The sequence below is a fragment of the Tamandua tetradactyla genome, chromosome 22, assembly GCF_023851605.1.
Source record: "Tamandua tetradactyla isolate mTamTet1 chromosome 22, mTamTet1.pri, whole genome shotgun sequence".
Classification (NCBI taxonomy): Eukaryota; Metazoa; Chordata; class Mammalia; order Pilosa; family Myrmecophagidae; genus Tamandua; species Tamandua tetradactyla.
Window position 1 is genome coordinate 27,922,038 of NC_135348.1, and position 19,719 is coordinate 27,941,756.

The following is a 19,719-nucleotide window of genomic DNA, read 5'->3' on the forward strand; positions in this document are numbered from 1 at the left end:
ATAGAGACATTAATACACTATTAAGTAACGTTGATTATGGCTAGTAATGCTGAATATGGCTAGTCAAACTCATCCTCCTGGGAATTTTGCCTTTATGTTGCTACTTCCCCCACTACTTAAAGGTCTTAATTCAGTGCATCTAGCAAAGGTTAGTGAAGGGCCTTGAACCCTGTTACTAGTGATTCTGGCAGAGAAGATGGTAAGATGAATATGGTCTTTGATATAGGATATATGCTCTAGCAATTGTAAGCCTAAGTGGATTTAGAACTGCCTTCAAGTTTTACTTTCTTGACGTAAATCTTCTTATGGCATGTTCCATTCCGTGGGTCATAACAAGATTTTGAAAATCCTAGATTAAACAAAGTTAAACATGCTTTGCTGCATGATTGCTTGTGTCCGTCAATGTGGTAATGAACTTCCAATGGAGAGATACAGTACATACCATCTCCAGAAATTACTTACCTTAGAGCCCTTGTTGGTGAAGAACCAGTTGCCTCAGAATACACTTTAGAAAACCCTGCAATAAATACACCCTCTGCATTGCCAAAGTAAAAAGTATGTATTAGTTTAAATTCTTTTAATCTTTTCCCAAGAATATAATGTAAACTTCTGGATGTCCTTGTACAATCTGGCTCCTGTCTATCTCCAAAGCCTTATTTCTCATCACACCCCCTCACGCACACAACTCTGCCAGAGGGAACTACTTGGTAGTTTTCCTGAAACGGTTCAAACTGTTTCCTAGCAAAAAGTCAACTTTTCTTTTTGCACCAATCTTTACTTGGCTAACGTGTACCCACTTTACAGAGTGAGTTCTGACCTCATGTCTCTCCAGCAGCCTTTTCAGACCCTCAGGCATGCACTCGGAGCCTGTTTCACATGTTCCCATGCCTACCCCATACTAGTCCCATCAAGACATCTACTCCCCTGTATTCCAATGGGCCATTGTTGAGGTTGGGCAGTGTTCTATACATGGTTATGGCATATCCTCAGTGCCTAGTACAGTGCCTGGCATGCAGAATCAAGAATAAATTTTTTGAATTATTGAAATAATGGCTATTGCTACACAATTGAGGACATGCCCACTGCTTCTAGTAATTCAGGAATATATGGACTTCTCTCTGGGGAGATATATAAAGGTTTGCTTACTCATAGCTGGGTGGCAGAGCTTCCTACTCTACCTTGGTCACCAAATACTCTTTTTAGGGTACAATTATGAAGCCAGTTCTATGAATCCATAGTTACGAGGAAGCAGAAGTAGCACATAGACTGGAATTTCTAAACAAAGATCTCTTTCTTATCACTGGGACATTGGACCTTATCAAACGGAATTGGGGGGATGACACAGGGTTGGCCTAAAGGAAACTAACCTGGTTCAACTTCTTAGAATTACCAAGTTTGGCTGGGCGTCAGAGCCTCTGGACAACCTGGTACACAGTTGTGCTCATTAAGACTTTCTTTCTTTGGCCTCCAGAGAGATAACATCAAAATCTGAGGACACAGCCATAATAATTTCTTCCTCTTCACTGCTATGGTATCTCCAAAATCTTTGCATTCCAGAGCAACTACACTGATGATCTATCTGTAGCTCCCATGCTGAAATTTTGCCGTATAGCAGACTTATAAGAGAGATAAAGATAGACATTGTTTGAGATTGAATCATGTCCCCCTACAAAAGGCATGTTCAGGTCCCAACTCCTGGTCTTATGCATGTGAACCCATTTCTAAACAGGACCTTTGAAGATTTTATTAGTTTTAATGTGTGCCCAAACTGAATGAGGGTGGGCCTTAACTCAGTATAGCTGATGTTCTGACCAGCAAAGGAAATTGGACAGCGTGCAGCTACAGGAAACGCCAGAAGCTGAAAGTCAATGGAGACTGGAAGAGAAAGAAGACACCACCACGTGTATTGCCAAGTAACAGAAAAGCCAAGAACCAAGGATTGCCAACAGTCAGTCCCAAAATGCCACAGTGATGAAGAAAACATCACTTTGCTGACACTGTGATTTTGTACTTCTCCTAGCCTCACTACCATAAGCCAATAAAGTCCCCATTTTTTAAGCCAGCCTATTGTATTTGTTTTAACAGATAGAAAACTAAAACAGTTGTGATGTTTTTACCAGGGTGGCTGGCAGTGACTAAACTTGCTTTCCCAGCATTGAAATTCTCTAATGACTTCCAAGGAATTATTTAGGATGGTGATCAACAAAGCTGGCAACCTTGTAGGAACATATCATGAGGGTCTAGAAGGAATCAGTATAGAGGTTTCTACTTCTTCAAAGATCACAGGAGCAGATTAACATCTCTAGCTCAGGGTAACTTGCTCAAGATTCAAGTCTTGTTCACTTCCTGATTCTTTCTTCTAATCCTCTTACACAATTAGGATGTCATGGTGGGTACTACACAGGTCAGTTTCTTCAAAGACTTTTCTCTCTCTTGCCATTACAGAGTTTGACAGTCCTTCCTTTCTTGTTCCTGGAGTTGTGGCTGCCACTGCTACCATCTTGAAGATATAGAAGGCAGGTGCCTGTGTGTGTGTGTATCTGTGTATACACATACATGAACAGTCAACTTTTCTTTTTGGTATAGCCCACTCATGCACTAAAATCAGACAGTAAACTATATTGTGGTTGTGGCAAGAATAAATCCATTTGTCTTTGGGGGAGCCCAGGGTAAAGCTATAAGGGGTGCCTCTCCACCTGTTGGTATCCACCTCTGTAACTGGTATGCCAAGGGAAAGCAGTGTAAATGCTTGTGCATTTTTGTTTTCCCTTCATGATAAGAGGGGCAGACCATTTTATGAGAATATATGGTAGGGCTACTGTTGTCTTTTTTTTTTTTTTTTTTTTTCAGAACGACATACTCTTGATGAAAAATTAAATTCTGAGTCACAGGAAAAAGAAGTAGAACCCAAGTCTCTTAAATGATCATCCAATGCTCAAGACCTTCCAACTCTGCTTCTGTCAATCTAGTTGCAGTCTTGTATGGGTGATGCTAGCAGTTGGTGTAGGAGAAGGGATAAGAACTAAATTATAGTGAAGATAGAGCAGAGTGAATGCAGAGTCACAGTTTCCTTTCTGTGGTGAAGCCATGTGTTTCCTGAGTTAATAGAGACAGTATTTAGTCAATATGTGAGAAAGACAAAGGCCATTCTGCTATCTCTTTTTCTTACAATTTTCTACATTTTCAGAGTCTGAACAGACTTTTTCCTATAGAATTAATTTAGTTTAATTTTCTGACTGAGATATGAAGGCACAATTTTGATAGACAAGGTTATATATATTAACTAAATAGCCTTCTCCAAAATATATGTCAACTTCAACAAAGGATACTCTCTCATGCTTTGTTTTACCTCTTAAAGGTAGCCTCACATCATATTAATCAATATTTTGCTGCCCATCTTACCAGATAATCCAGTAGATATAGCTCACCATATAGACCTGATTAATGAAGAAAAATACAGCTCTTTATCGCTGACATTATGAGGTTAGAAATAGCATCCTATGCTAATCTGCAAAGCCAAGAAATGAAGAGGGTTTAAATCAGATCTCATGACTAATGCATGAGATCCAAAGTTCTTTTATTCCTGGCTATTTTAGAAAACTGGGGTGTATTTTTACCCTAAAAATAATTCTATAAGATTTATTGAGATAATATAGAATGCCTTATTATTAACATTTCACAATCAAGATTTGTGTCCTATGGTGATCATAGAAATGTTAACAGTTTCTTCATTTTAATTTTTTAAAAATTACGTATATGCAGTGGGTTAAATCCAGCTCAAGAATAATTGATCCTTAAATTTTATTTGGTTGTTTTTGTTTTGTTTTAGATACTCAATATCTGGAAATATAACTCACCATAATGAAATGGAAAGTCTAGATTGCTTTCTGGGGTCACTATTCCATTTTAAGTGTACTTACAGTGAATTCATCTAAACAGAAAGAAGAATATCCAGAAATAATGTAAGCCTGTTAATTTTGCTTGTTTTTGTTTTGGTCATGACAAACTGTGAAATGCTATGTTTTTCCTATAGTTCTAGTCCAAGAAATCTGCAATCTTTCCACTTGATTTACGAAGGACCCTTAATTACTACCATCATTAGCACCTAGTGTTCAAAACAGTCTGTTAAAATGTACTGCTAGTCTCACCTCCAAGTCCCTGCTTGCTTTATTTCATTTTTTTTCCAAGAGTAAGAAAAACAATAATTGCCTTAATAACAACAATCATTAGGTACAGCGAATTGAATAATATTCCATCTTTGGTGCCTATTTCTATTTATTCAGGATTCGGTATTTATGTGTTAAGACTTGCCTAGAGTTTGAACAAGTGTCCATAAGCAGGGTTATTACAAGCCAGGACTTACTACCTGGGTTTTAAGAACAAGTCATTCATTGGCTTTTCTCTTTCCACATGGATAGGGATGAAAGACAACTGCTGTGAATCTTTTATGTTTCTGCCTGGTCATGCACAGTTCTGCAATATAATGCATAAATGTATAACAACAACTTGGGTTCGCTTGATATCTCGCTTGGAATAGGGAAAGCCAACCATGCGCGACTGCGCGCGCACACACACAAGCGCGCGCACGCGCGCACGCGCACACATACACATCACTTACTCTCTCACAGGTCAAAAGTTGATTTGTTCCCGAATCTTTCTTTTTCTTGTTTCTGGAAGCTCTGGCTTCCCAGTCAGGGTAGTAGTAAGGTTGGGGTCACGGGATCGGCACGGGGAGGGTGGGGCAAAGGAGGCGGGAGCCGGGTGCTGGTGCGTGCTGCGCCGGCTCCTGCAGGGTGATAGTCCGGACCGGGTTTTGCGCGGTGTCCCCGGGTCTGTCTCACGGCCTCCAGCCGCCGCCGCTGCCGTGTTTACTGAGCTCGCGCGTCCTGATATCACTCCGCTGGCATGGAGGAGGAGGTGGAGGAGCGAGAGGAGGAGGAGGAGGCGGCGGCGGCAGCGGCGAGCAGTTGATCATTGTGATGGTGGCAGGAGCAGCGGCGGCAGCGGCAGCCCAGCCGAGCGTTAGGGGCTGCTCTCCGCGCGGCGTTTCGCAAAGGACTTCACCGATCTACTTTTGCAGTCGCCTCGGACTGTCCATGTGTTTACTTCCCCCAGCCCGAGGATTCGATATCTAGGTTCCTGTGAAATGCAACTGAGCAGCCAAAGTACTTTGAGAACACGGGGCGGCATAAACACCAAAACTTTTTTGTGGAAGGAAAATGCAATAAGCAAGCTTGCCGTTTTCTGATGCGGTGTGGAGTGAGTGTGTGTCGCGCGTGTCCGCACCGGAGGCATATGCTTGTGTGTGTACATGGGGTGTGTTTTTCGGTACGTAGGGAGAAAATGCTTGCCAACCACCGGAAATCTCCTGGAATTTATTAGAAAATAATGGATTATAAAAAGAAGGCAGGCGAGGAGCGGATCACCCCTTGAGTTGCAACCCGATTTGCTGCTGGCTCAGTTTGTTGTGATTCTTTTTGTTGATAGGTGTCTGATGGTATTCTGATAACAACCTCCCTCCTTTTTTCCCCTCGAGCTTTACAGTTTAAAAAAAGGAAACAAAAAAAGCCACCCCAAAATCTCTCCCCCTTTTTTTTCGCCCCGTCGGGATCGCTGTTTCCATCCATGTGCTTGCGTCTCCCCCGCGTTCCACTTAAACTATTTTAATCCTTGGACCCAAGGAGGAGGCTGATAGGGGGGTGGATAAAAAAAAGTTCTTCCAAAATAGTGTGCCTGGGGAGCAGGATGGGGGATTTTGCAGCCCCCGCTGCTGCCGCGAATGGCAGTAGTATTTGCATCAACAGTAGCCTGAACAGCAGCCTCGGAGGGGCCGGGATCGGTGTGAATAATACTCCCAATAGTACTCCCGCTGCTTCGAGTAGCAATCACCCCGCTGCCGGCAGCGGCGGCGGCGGCGGTGGCTCCGGGGGCCCCGCCGGTGGCTCGGTGGCTGTCCCCAAGCACAGCACCGTGGTCGAGCGGCTCCGCCAGCGCATCGAGGGTTGCCGGCGGCACCACGTCAACTGTGAGAACAGGTATCAGCAGGCTCAGGTGGAGCAGCTGGAGCTGGAGCGCCGGGACACCGTGAGCCTCTACCAGCGGACCCTGGAACAGAGGGCTAAGAAATCGGGCACCGGTGCCGGCGGCGGCAAGCAGCAGCACCCGAACAAACCTCAGCAAGATGCGGAGTCGGCCTCAGCGGAGCAGAGGAACCACACGCTGATCATGGTGAGGGAGCACTAGCAGTGGGCAAGGGGCGCGCGTGGGGGGGGGGGCTTCTCACATAGAGGTGTGGGTGTCTGATTTGTACGGTGGGTGAGGGGGGGGCTGAAGCCGAAGGGTTAACGTCAACTTTTCTAAGGGAAAAAGCTGCCTAGCCGCTACCTGTTAATCTGTCAGGGTTGTCACATTTGGAAAGGAGAGGGTGAGAGGGGAAAAGCCAGTCACGACTGCGAGGGGAGGAGGAGGGAAGCTCGGGAACCTCGAGGAGCTACGGAGTGAGGCACTGGAAAAGTTTTTTTTAACACCACCCCCCCTTTCTTAGATACCGATTTGAAAGAGTGTGAACCCAGAGTTGAAACCTTGCCCCTCCTCTTCACTCCTACCCCATCTCTTGCCGCGCTGCTTCACCTCCCCAGCCCCGTCCCCCTTCTCCCACGGCTCTCGTACATCCGCCGGGTGCCGGGAGAAATCGATGCACTCGCAGGTTCTGGGCGGGCACGGGGCTCTCGACCCCTGCGGGGAGGAGGGGGAAAGGGAGAGGCTCTTGCTTCCCCTCCCCACCTCACCCCCCTTTGGGCTGAGAAAGTCTGAGAGTTTTGTGAATGAACTTTGAAGTGGGTGAGAAACCGGCAAGGGTGGCCGCGCGCTTGCGCGCGTACTCGCTGGAGCGCGCGCGAGTGCGCTCCGCTCGCCGCTGGAGACCCTGGGCTAGCTGGGCAGGTGGAGCGGCCCGGAGGGTGGGGGGAAAGGCCAGTCCAGAGCGGGAAGGGGAGCTCTGTCTAGGACTTGCGCCAAGACTCCCCGCCACGCAACTTCGCTTAGGATTCTCTCCGTTCCTCCTCCTAAACTTGCCTTGCAACGAGCCTTCTCCGCTTCGCCCCCCGCCCCGCCAACTTCCCGGGTGTGTCTAATAAACCTGAAGGAGTGGAAGGTAGCGGGGAGGTGAAAGAGGCTTAAATGGCTGGGTGGGTGGGTGGGTTCCAGGCAGGATGAGCAGCCAATGGCTTAACTTCTCTGAGAGGAAGGCGCAGTTCCCACCCCCTAACCCCGAGGGTAGACTCCTTTCTCTTATCTCCTCTCTCCGATTCTTTTTCTTTTTTTTCCCCTTCCTTTCTGGTTGGGGAGGCCGGAAGCTTGGGAAAAGTGCCTACTCCCCACCCAACCGCGCCGTCCCCCCGCTGCGCGCGCGCGTGTGTAGCCGGGCGGTGGGAATCCTGGAACCCGGGGGAGGCCGCGCGCCCTCGCCGGTTTCCCGTGCAGACCGTGCCTCATTCGGCGGCGCTGAGCCCAGGGCGGGCGGTCCTTTGGATGTGCGGTTTATAAATCGCGCATGTCCCCAGTCTGGGAGTCGTTGGCGCCCGGGGTGGTGCCAGTGCTGCTGCGGGCTTTCGCCGGGTGCTCAGGCCGGAGCTCGGTGACAAAGAGCCGGCATGGGGGAGGGGAGCGGAGGCCGCGCGCTCACTCCCCACCTTCCCCCACCCCACACGTGAAGAGGAACAATTTGTTTATCTTGGGCTTCAAGAATCCTTCCCTCCTCCCAGTTCCCTGATACCGCCCCAGCCCCTCCTCCCTCTCCTCCCTCCTCTACGCGTTCCTGCCCAGTCGGTCCGGCAGCACCTTCCCCTCCACCCAGTTCTCCTACCCCCACTCCTCTTCCTCCTCCTCCATCCCCTCCGGACCGCCTAGCTCCTCCCTTTTGGAAGGCGGCCATGGGGGAGGGAGCGGGACGCGCTTTGTCCGCCTCGAGGCCCTCCTCGGCCCCCGAGGCTGCCCTGCCCGGGTGGGAGGGGCGCGGCGTGGCCGGCTCTGCGCCCCCCGCCGCCCCGGCTCTGCGCCCCCACCGCCCCGCGGCCGCCCCCGCCTCTCCCGGTTCCCCTTCCCCCAGCCGCCGCCGAGCCTGCCCTGAGCGCGAGGAAGAGGCGGACTCGGTTTTGAGGAAGAACGACAGTCACAGAGGCAGGGAAGGAGGTTCTCGCTTTACAAACAGGAAGCCAAAAACCACTGACACACTGTAGCTTTTCTGATTGTACCCGGAGGCGAGCCGGACCTACATCTTGACTGTATCTCCCGTGCCCTTCCCGTACCTAATTTCTCTCCTAGTCCGCAAAGTTCCCCACTTCCTGCCCCCCTTGCCCCCAGTGCTATGCAGGCACCCGCAAGCCCTTCCACGGAGGGGGAGACTCACTTTTTTGAACCTAGGCGAAAGTGGAATTAGAAGGCAGTGAGAATTTCACTCTTGCCTCCACGCCCTCTTTGCGTCTATTTGTACACCCCACACGCACCGGTTGCGTAAAAAATTGGGTTCTTTCGTGAGGCTACAGAATTCCAGTCCCACGGAATCGCTGGTGACCTTTTGGAGAGGAAGGAGCTGAGGCGCTTACCTCGCCAACTGGGCAACGCTGGAACAAAAGCCTATGCCGCTCCTAATGCTGGGTAGCTTTTGGCCGCGGGCGAAAAGAGTAGAGTTTGCGGCCAGAAAGTTTTCCTGTTTGGGTCACGTTTTCACAAGGGTGCCGTGTTGGCCTTGGATGGGAGGATTCGGGGTGCGCGCGCGGGTTACGATACACCCGCAGGTGGAAGCCAGCCCTCCATCCTGACGTTACCTGGAAGGCGGCAGCAAACCCAAACCAGGGCTTACTTTGGAAAATGAGAAGATAATGCTCACCTGAATGGACAGAAACAGCAGCTGTAAATTTCATAGTGACTCCAAGTTTAGCAACAAATAGACTTGAAAAACGATTGCTTGAGATTAGGATTTTTTCTCCTATCAATTTTGTGGCAATAATTTAACCTTACTGATTAAAGATCTGTGTGAATGCCAAGGTTAGGTACAGAACAGAAGTATATTCTAGCTTCATCTTCTATTTCATGTGTGCATCTCCCACTGATAGCAGTGGAAATTATGTGTGATGAATGTAATGAAAATAAATAGCCTTAAATCTGAAAGTTATGTATAAATTTAATATATTGTAAAAAAGAAAAGAAAATTAATATCACTCTTTACAAAGTTATGTTTCTTTTAAAAAATAATTAGCTTAAAATTCATATTGACCCCTGAAATAAAAGAATAATTTAATTTAGCCTATGAGTGAGATAAAATCTGGAAAATAAAGGTTGCAAGGAAAATGTTGATCTTTGGCTGCTAGATTATAGTTGTGCTCTGGTGGGGCTCTGGACAATTAAATTTCAGTCTCAGAATGAGCTCTGTATTAGGAAAGTCTTAAAATCTATGATCAACCAGAGCCATGTAATAATAATGATGATAACAACAAACATGTTTTATTGCTATTGTTTACTTTCTTAGGACCAATATGCCCAAAGTGCTATAAATATCATTAGTTCTCTTTCTGCCTGGCTTGGGTTAAGAAGGTAGTCTGGGAGCTTTTCCTGTTTTGATTTGTCTTCTGATTTTGTACATGTGCAAAGGTAAGCATTAAAGAACACACAGGTGATAGAAAAATCTTCCATTGCTCCAGGCTGCTGGAAAGGGGACTGGGCTCTTTGGGGGTCCTCCATCCCTTGTGGATGGAGGCATTGAAGACCTCACTCAAGCACATAGGTAGAACAGGCTTGGGTTTGAAGCTGCCTTACTGCAGGTGAAGGATTGTTTCTGCACATGTCGTCAAATGATTTCCGCCATCACCCTACCACCTCCAGTTTATTTATACAGTGCTTCCCTTTCCCCCAAAGAGTTGATGGGAACTTTGACTTCACTGTAGAGAACTAGACCAGGTTGAAAAGGTGTCTTCCTAAATAGTTCATTTGCTATACTTGGGGCTGAGGTCCTCGTTAACAATTTATAAAGGTGAATTTCAACAAGCAAGTTCATTTTCATGTCCAGAGATAGATTGAATTGAGAATGGTGTCATCATTTAGGCATAAAACATTTTGAAAAGGCTTTTTCAAAATTTCAAAATGGTGATGGTCTTTCTTAAAGTGGGTAAGACTCATTTTGTTTTCATAACCTCTCCACTGTATTAACATAACTTTCAAAGTGTGTTTAATTTACACACAGCTTATAGACTGCATAAACCTATGTGACCCCTGCTCTAAAGAGTTTATCGTATAAAATTCATTTGATAATGAACATATTGATTACTGAGTTTTGGGGAAAGTTGTAACCTATCCAAAATATTCTCATCCCTTCCTGGAACAGATCCAAGAAAATCAACATGCTAGTCCAATGCTGAACGTTATAAATGAACCAGGTTTCCCATTTCTTATTGTGATGAAGGCAAATTACTGGTTCTGTGTCCAGGTTTTTGGTAAGGTTATATAACAGACTACTTCTAAATCTTTCCTTAACATTAACCTTTTCATTGGCTTATCCTGATCTACTCTCATGGGTGAGAGGACTGACAGTTTCTTGAAAAGCCTTTCATAGCCCACACAAGGTATGCCTTGAGTTTGTGAAAAACTTTTTGAAATTTCATTTCTCTATGCTTTCCTACATGTACTTGTGCTTTTCTTTTAATTCTCAGGAAACATTATTTTTAAAGCTTGAATGCATATTTAATTTTGTTAGTTATGTTCTTTGGTTGTGGTACATTTTACTGAGTAGTGGGCAGCCAGAGATCAGTAAGGGAGAAGCATGGTTAGTTAATCATTAATCATAATCTACAAAATGTTCTTCAGGCTGAGTTCCTTCCCAAGGAAAGCTGACTTTTCAGGCAGGTAGAATATTTGATACTTTCTCTCTGTTCCATTTAGAATCAAAAGGGCAAGCCTTAGAATCTCTGTGGCTTTTCTACCACCTGATAGGAAGAAAATGAGCAGTTCTCTAAAATGACATTTCTGTAAGATGAAGAATGAGAACCTTAAGCATTAAAATAGAGTTAAATAGAGTTATTTTCTAAATATCTCTCTAAGACCAATAGCCAGTTTTAAAGAAGGTTTTCTGAGTGGGTTCTTCCATTCAGTTGAGATAGTGATAGGGATTTATTTTATTGATTTCTCTGCCTTGATGGTGGTCTAAGAAACCATTTTGCACATTGCATTGTGATTTTTGAGCACATATGAATAATGCAATTTTATTTGTGGTTAGTGATATATGTTTATTATTTAACAATCCTGTACTGTTTTCTTGAGCTTAAAATGGCTAAATTCTGTCTTCTTTTTCCATATTACACATCATAGAGGACTGTGAAATCAGTTATTGGACACCATCAACTCTTTAAAGAGGAGCTTATTTAAAACCAGCCCCAAGATTTTCATAATATCTTCCTTTTAAGTTTCTCAAATAGCTTTGCATTTTTCACTCTATTATTCAGAGGTTGCTTATTGAGTTTTCAGATCCTGTAGCTGCTTGCTTCTTTTTCCTTCCCCCTCCTGCTGCCAACCTTTTGGTCATTTCACTCATCTTTAGCACCTTTCCCAAAGAGTGGGAAGGAGCTATAAGAAGAAAGAAATTTAATTTTGGTGCTTCTGATCTTGTAGCTAAAGAAACAACTGGATAGAACCAATTTTCAATTAATTATGGATTTGATTTTATACACTGTTTACTCTTCATTAGCACAAATAATAAAGAATAGACTGCATTTTGATTCATTTGTTTATCCATTTAGCAATATTGGTACACAGTTATAGTGCTTCATAGAAATTAAAATGCTAAATTACACTCTGGTGTCAGAGACTTTGACAATATATATCCTTTGTAGAATTTGAACATTCTTTTAGACAGGTCTAAGGGAATAACAGTTTGCTTTTTAATCAGTATTAGACTTGATGTGGATGACTTCTCAGCAGCTTCAAGATGAGTTACATTCTTGCCTCATGATATTTTGGGTCAAATTATATATTTTAGTTTCCTGTTACTTCAAACTAATTTAACATGGGCATCTGCAGAAAGTCTGACTTCCAAATTGTAATTAAGATTTCATTAAAAATACAGCACACTTTTAGAACATATGTATTCTAAAAGTTCATTCTTTATGTATTTAAATTGGAAATATAGCTTCCTCAAAATCAGCTATCACTAGGAACTAATTATTTCCATTTAACTTTTTTTGTTAACTCTAAGGAAAAAAATGTTAAAGAACTAAATATATAAGGTTGGATAAAATTACTCAGAAAATGGAGATGAGAGGCTTTTGTTTAATAGATCATGGGGTTTCATTGAGTGTTAATACTTAAAGATCATGAGGTTTCATTTCAATGAGTGGATGGGTGAAGGAACTCAGGATTATTTTTTATGTCTATCTGGCTATTCTATCTGTTACACAGCTAAGGGACTTTATTTATTTATTTATTTATTTATTTTTGGGTGCATGATCTGGGAATTGAACCCAGGTCTCCCACATGGAGGGTGAGCATTCTACCACTGAACCACCCATGCACCCGCTAAGGGACTTCTGAGTTGTGGATAAGTAACTCCATTTGAAAGAAGCACAGCTCTCACTCAGAGCCACATACACACATGTAAATGAAGAGGAAATTGCTAGTATGGCTCAGTTTTTATTTTAAGGTGAACTATGGATACTATTCTTGGGGGACTTTAATAAAAATCTCAAAAGACTTGTAGTACTTCCTCTGGAATAAAGAAAGTGATTCCTTAAGAATAGTTTAGGTACCTCTTTTTCATTATATTGGACCCACCATTGGCTGGAAATGGCTTTTATGCTGAAATAAAGTTTTTAAAAATATGAATAATATTCATCCCACTTTTCAATAGCCTAACAACTTAAGTTAGAAAACTTAAGTGAAAATGTGATTTTTAACTAACAACCTCCAGAATTGCCTTTCTAACTCCTTAAATCTCCATGGTAGAATCTGGTTGTTTGGTGTTTTGGGACCCTCCAACCCTTATGCTTGTGAAGAAGTTATTAGGTTACATTACTGTATTTCTCTCCTTAACTCTCACAATATTTTTCTACATCTCCAGAACACTCATTCCTGAACAGGGGCTTCTCTCCCTTCAAAGAAAAAGCTGAAGTGCTATGAGTCTGTTTGTGCAGATTCAACCTGGGCAACTGTGACTCAAAAGGATTGCATGGCTCTAAAAGGCAAGCCCTGCTTGTGCGCTTTATTTTCACAGTGGTTAGTTATTTTTCTTTCTTTGATTGTTTGCTAGATGCTGAATGTAGCCCAGTGATTGAGAGTGAGCTTATAGGGATGAGTACTCATCAAGGCCTTTAAAAGGAACCAGTGATAGGTAAGAGAGGCAAGGGAGGGAGGATTTTAGAAGCATCATCTGGAATGGGTGGTAGGGTGAATAAACATTAGGAGAGAATCATTTTTGCTCATTTGTAGTAAATAGATAGTACCTTGATGCCTTGGAAGTTTACAGAAGTAAAATGTACTTTTTTTCTTTGAGATTGATACTTTATTTAGTCAGGGTAAAGTGTACTTTTTTTTTTTGAGATTGATACTTTATTTAGTCATTGTAAAGTGTACTTTTTGTAGCTTTATTCAGAACCTACAGAGCTTACTTGAATATGTATTTTCAAGAACTCATTGGCTATATTGTTTGTATCATAAAACATCATATTCTTAAAATAATTACATGCTCTTTTACATTACCACTACTGCTGTTTGAATGGATTTACTATAGGATTCTTTTAAATCAGTAGTTCTCTACCTGGGGTGATTTTGCCCCCTAACCCTCAGGGACACTGGACAATGTCAGGAGACATTTTGGTTCTCACAACTTGGCAGGAAGTGGTGTTACTATATTCTGGTGGGTATAGGTCAGAGCTGTGCTGCTAAAAAAAGTGCACAGGCCAGCCTCTCACCACAAAGAAGTGGTCAGCCCAATACCGCCATGTTGCTTTTGGGCTGCATGCTAGCTGACCATGTCACATCTCAGCTTTTCACTTCATGGTTCTCTGGCTCTGGCTCATTGCCTGTCATCAGAGTGAATGATCCTCTTCTCACTTCACTGAATGACTGTTAGGATCAAATGAGTTTGTATATGTAAAAGTCCCCAAGACTTAATGATGCTACCTAAATGCTGGGCCATATTTTTAGGAATGTTCATTTTACCTAGTTGTTGTCTCCTGCCCAAGAGCAGACATAAAGTTGCATAACCCATGCATAAATCAAGGTCTAATGAATATGTGTGGAGCAGCTGCTAAGTTTTGGACACAGTTCTAGAAGGCAATGGTGTGACAGTGGTAAACAGACCCCCCTCACACTTATTGGATTTACAGTTGGGCATAGTTTCAGGCTCCAGAGTAGCTTTATGAAATGGTATTTGTGGTTTCATTAGGACATTTGATGGAAGTAATTAATAAAGTAACATTTAGGAAAATCCCAAGGGTGCTGGTGCTTTGTATCTTCTTGCAAGCATTGCTTTTTAAAACAAAATAGATTTTACTTTTCAAATCATTTGGTGGAGGGAGAGGATTAGTTGGCATGGTAGAGAATCAGATTAAAGTATGGCCATTAAAGTGAAGCAGGTCATTGTTGTTCTTTCCCCTTTGTTCGAGTAGGTGACACCTACAGCACCGTGACCAGGGTGTGACGTCCCGCGTTTAGAGGGAATTAGACAAAGAGGAGAATTTTAGAAAAAAGCAAGGCCTTGAAACATGTCACGTGAAATCAGTTGGAAGACCTGGAAGTGTTTAGTCTGATTCAGAGGGTGATATGATTGCTTTCTTAAGATATTTGAATGTCTGTCATGCAACAAAAGGATTAGATATGCTCTTTATGGCCTCAAGGCGATAAATTCAGAATCCGTGGTTGGTAGTTTTTGGGAGCCAGGCTTTGGTTTAATATTTTAAAATTAAATAAACAATTTTATGAGAATTAAATCTGTTCAAAGATAAAATGGACTGCCTTGATGAGTAGACGTATTCCAGCAAAAGTTGTTCACTTGGCTGGAATGTTGGAGAAGGGATTACATCAGCTTTTTCCTTTTTCAAATTATAAAAGTTTTAAACAATTTAGAAGCTCAGTGCCAGTTTGATGAGGACAGGAATGTTGTCTATTTATTCATCTGTATGTCCTCATGACTCACAAAGGGCCTATCTGTACACAGTGAGAAATCAAAAAGTATTTGTTGAATAAATTACTAAATAAAGGTAAATAGGTTAAAGGATAACAAGTCTTCTTCAATATTGCTTCCCTCCTTAGAGTCACAATGGTTAGCAGTTTGGAGTGTATCTCTCCAGACCTTCTTCTATTCCCTTACACATATATTATACATTGTATATAATCAAACATTACTTTTCAAATAAATGGAATCATATTGTACATACTGTTCTGAGATTCACTTTTTCCATTTACTGTATTTTGGAGATCTTTCCAAGTCTATAAATATAAATCCTCAACTCATTCTTTTGAACTGCTATATAGCATTCTATATTAAAGTCTCATAATTTATTTGATGATCTCTTATTGATAGACACCCGTAGTCGTTTCTAATTTTTTTGCTAATTAAACTTTGCTCCAGTGAACATCCTTGTACACAAATCCTTTGCGCATATGTGAGCATTTCTGTAGCACACATTTAAGGTTCTTTCTATATGTGTAATATGTGTAAACAGAAAAAAGTTGGCAGAAAAGCTCTTTAAAAAGTTGGCAGAAAATCTTTTTTTTTTTTTTTTTTTGGCAGAAAATCTTTTAATCCAATATGGTTTAATACAACATAGGGAATCTTATTATAATCCATTTTAGGGCGAATGATAATTGTGTCTCCTTAAGGCCATAGTTTAAAAAGATGTATTGATTCTATTAACTGGTGGTGTTCTTTTCAGTCTTGTGTGAACGTTAGTTTCTCAAGGCCATGTACCTGGCAAATAACACATTTTGCTGGAATGATGTTGCTTCTTTTCATTTGGTCCTAAAGTGAAGGTTATTGAAGTAGGAACCTAGTTAACCAGCTTCTGTACGTTCTATGAAAGTGGGCAATTCACTTTCTTGAACAGATTTGTAGTTATCTCTATCTTTCCAGAGCTTTCTGTTGCACAGTCCTGATCGAGTGGCTTTATTTGTAAAACGTATTTCGGTTTGTGATACAGTACATGGAGTATAAGTGGGTGCAGATTTCTGTGGTCATAAAAATTTCAAGTCTGTGAGTTGCCACTTCCTACAGGTTAAATTACCCTGACTAATCCAGTCATCTGTGTAACATGGTAATAACTACCTGCTGACCTGGCCAACTAGAAAATGCATCAAAATGGACTTGCTTCAACAGTCCCCTTATGGCATTTGTTTAGACAGTGAGAAGTCCTATCAGTTTTCTTTGTACACGTGTGCTGGTGGCGGTCCAAAGACTTCCCTTTATCATGGTTCTTGGTGATTTTGATTTGCTTTTTAATAGCAGCTTTCCTATGCTGAGAAAATAATAACTGTAACCTATATTTTTACATAGCTGGAGCAATCCATATTCTTGGTTACTACATTATTCTGATTTCACCTGAACTGAAGAGTTCTTTCTTGAAAAGAAAAGGTTGCATGAGCAACTGCGTTTTCTAAATAAGCATGCTTTCCCAAGATGTAGTCCTTGCCTACTTGACTTTCCTTTAGGTTTTCAGATCTCCTTAAAAGGAGCTCAGATAAAGGTAAATGGGACTGCTGGTCCTTGCGATTTTTATTTCTTACAGTTTTATAATGAGGATTCCAGGTTTGATGTCTCCATTTGGCCTCAAATATATCTGGCCTTATGTGTCCCTCCTTTCCCCATCATCTTTACCACTGCCTCATGTTTCACCTTTGTCACAGTGACCTGGAAATTTGTACAAGGGGTAGGTGGCAGGGATTTAAGCCAAAGAAATAAGCTAAGGGAGGCAATGTAAGTGGTTTGTGGGGCTGCATCCTAAACTTTACGGGCCTTTCTCCACCAAGTGATTCCAGTAAGCTAGGCATTATGCTTCCATCTGTGACCTAGATACTACCAGCAGCAGCCATTTTCTGCCACTTATAATATCTTGGTGAGGTTAAAAAAACAAAAACCAAGCCTTTGGGAGTGCTAAGCTAATGCAGGTATGTGCTCAATGCAGGCTTCAGGGACAAAGACAGCTGGATGTCTTCTGGTTCAATAGCTTAAATCACAAAAGTTGGCTGTATACATAAAACAAGATACTTGCCTTCCAATCTTGAAACTAGGACATCAAATATGATGAACTAAAGATGTTCAGAGTTGCTGCTCTGGTCGTGTGGTAAAATGTCAACCTTTGACTTTTCCTTGACTGTTTAGTTTAGCTGCTCTACTGAGCCTCTGCAGAGTGTCATTTTACTTTTTGTTTGTTTGTTTGTTTGCTTCTCATTTACCCAGGATCTGCTTCTTTAATTTCTAGCATTAGAATGTTTTCTTTTAAGGATGACTTTCACTTATGCAAGGTAAAGAAACTGCCTTTATTTTGCATTTGGTCTAACACCTTCCTTGATATTTATTATAGACAGATAAATGATTACCTGCTCTGAATATTGGTCATTTCATAAATATCTGATTATAATAACTTTTAGATAGGAACTGTTTCCCAAGGATCTGTTGAGGCTATGGCTATGTTGTAGTAAACTTCTAATTTTTAATTCCTTTAAAAACCATTTTCTTATTTTTCTTTGAAACGGTCCAGAAATGATTAAATGACAAGAAAAAGGTTTTATTTTTTTAGGGAGTTTTTTTTTTTTTTTTTAAGTACATATCTTGTGATTGTGTCAGACCTGTTGACTTTTTATTAAAGAAAAATGTGAAATTTCAAGGCTAATCCTGACAGAATAACCATGAAGAGCTTTAAATAACTGTGGGTATGAGTTTATAAATAGGAGTATCTCAGGATTAATGTTAACTTTTATGCCAAGAAATTTGACATATGTCATCAGAGCTCAATAAATTTGCATCTTTTTTATTGGATGCTAAGTAAAAAAAAAAATAGATAAAATTATTTTGGTTGTTTATTCCTGTGTTTTAGTTTTAGAATGCCTAAGCCATAATAATGCCAAAGTTCCCAGCTGGGATAAAACACACGCATTTCCTTTCCAGTGTTCCCATCTTGTTTCCTGACCCTTTTGTTCCCAGTTCTAATCCACTGTGGTATTTGAGTCCATCCTCTCTCCTTCTTTCCCAAGGAGAGTGTGTGGTTACAGCAGTGGTGGCCTTTGGAAAGCATGCAGGTGGTGTTTATCTTTAATCACTTAAGGTATTTCCTCGCAGTGGTGTGCGTGGATCAGCACCTCTTTCTGGGGAGGTGACTTGTAGCATTCTCTTACTATTCACATCCTGCAGTAGCCTTTACCAGGAGATTCCCTGATGTTTGGTAAACAGAGGTGGTTCATATAAAGAAGCACCTTCTCAGCTTACAATTTGTTATGGATAAACGGTCAAAAGTCTATTTTGCAGTTTAACTAGGAATTCCTAAGTGGTTTGCAGCTGCTGTTGGGTTTCTAAAAACATGTTCATTTTCCTCATTGAAGCATGGAAACAATGATTGTAGATTTGGATTTCATGCTGCTTAATTCTCACACAGTATTGAAGGAATACTTGAAAAAGTCTTTTATCATAACAGTAAATAAATATATTGAAAATTTATTTGTGACAGATGATATTTGTTAGAGTGGAATGCTTCTGGAACCCACAATGACCTGGGTCTATGCAGTGGTAACTTTGAAGGTGACAAAGTATGACAAACTGGCACTTTGGGGACTGAGGCTAGCTACCTAGCACTCAGGCTGTTGAACTTCCAATGGACTCTTGCTTTTTCAGTTTGATCTTCTGTAGATTTAAACGTCTGATGTGAATCATTGGGGTGGGGGGGGCATATGTGGCTTTTATTAACTTTGAATGTGTGGCTGAGATTGGAATTGGACACTTAGATATATGGCTGTAGCTGCAAGTAAGGGAACTTAATGATAGTGTGTTTGTGTACATGCTTGTGAAAACCCTGTCTATTCCCTCAGCTCAGGCACAGGTTTTTTTTTGTTACTGGTTTAGTAGGTTTTGTTATCTGAGGTCTGGAATGTCAGAAGATTGCAAACCTGAGAATTTTGCTCCCCTCTCTTCCCTAAAGTGATGGTGTAGGAGTTTCTGGTGTTGGCTCATCGGGTGGGGCAGTCATCCATGGAAGAGGAAGGGGGACAGGCTGGCCGTGCTAGTCTCACTCACTTTTTCTAACGCCATTTTCATTACTCTATTAATGAAGATAGTGGATACTTTGAACAATTATTTATATCTGTCTTTTTCTTCATAGTATAATGCAAACTTCACTTATTTTCTTCAACTTCTCATAATATATGTGTTTATGATACATCCAAGAGCAATACATTTGAGAAGAGAGATAATTAGCTTTGACAGACTTCCAGAAAAAGACTATAAGAAGAAGAAACAAGCAAGTTTCTTAAGAAAATGACTTGATTACTGGATTTGAGGAAAGTCATCCCTAATATAAAATCTTCCACGTTAAAATTCACAACCATATGGATAGCACAGGTTATAGGAAGCAGTAGATGGTTTTGTGATTTTTTAAAAAATGGTTTAGACATCTTTCATAGTTTAAAGTATTTGTTATTTTTAAATTTTCAAAACAGAGGTTTTTAATGAAGAAATCCAAGAGATTAGTA

General features: G+C 41.8%; 1 protein-coding gene across 2 annotated transcripts in view; it reads left to right on the forward strand.

Annotated features, from left to right (window-relative positions):
• The first annotated feature begins 4,784 nt into the window (after positions 1 to 4,784).
• The window catches only part of MAML3 (mastermind like transcriptional coactivator 3), a 408,040-nt gene continuing 393,105 nt past the window's right edge, over positions 4,785 to 19,719 (forward strand). For both annotated transcript variants that reach the window (XM_077139982.1, XM_077139984.1), the window contains exon 1: positions 4,785 to 6,228. In XM_077139982.1, the coding sequence (XP_076996097.1) occupies positions 5,746 to 6,228 (483 nt within the window). In that variant the 5' untranslated portion in view covers positions 4,785 to 5,745. The remainder of the gene's footprint in view (positions 6,229 to 19,719) is intronic.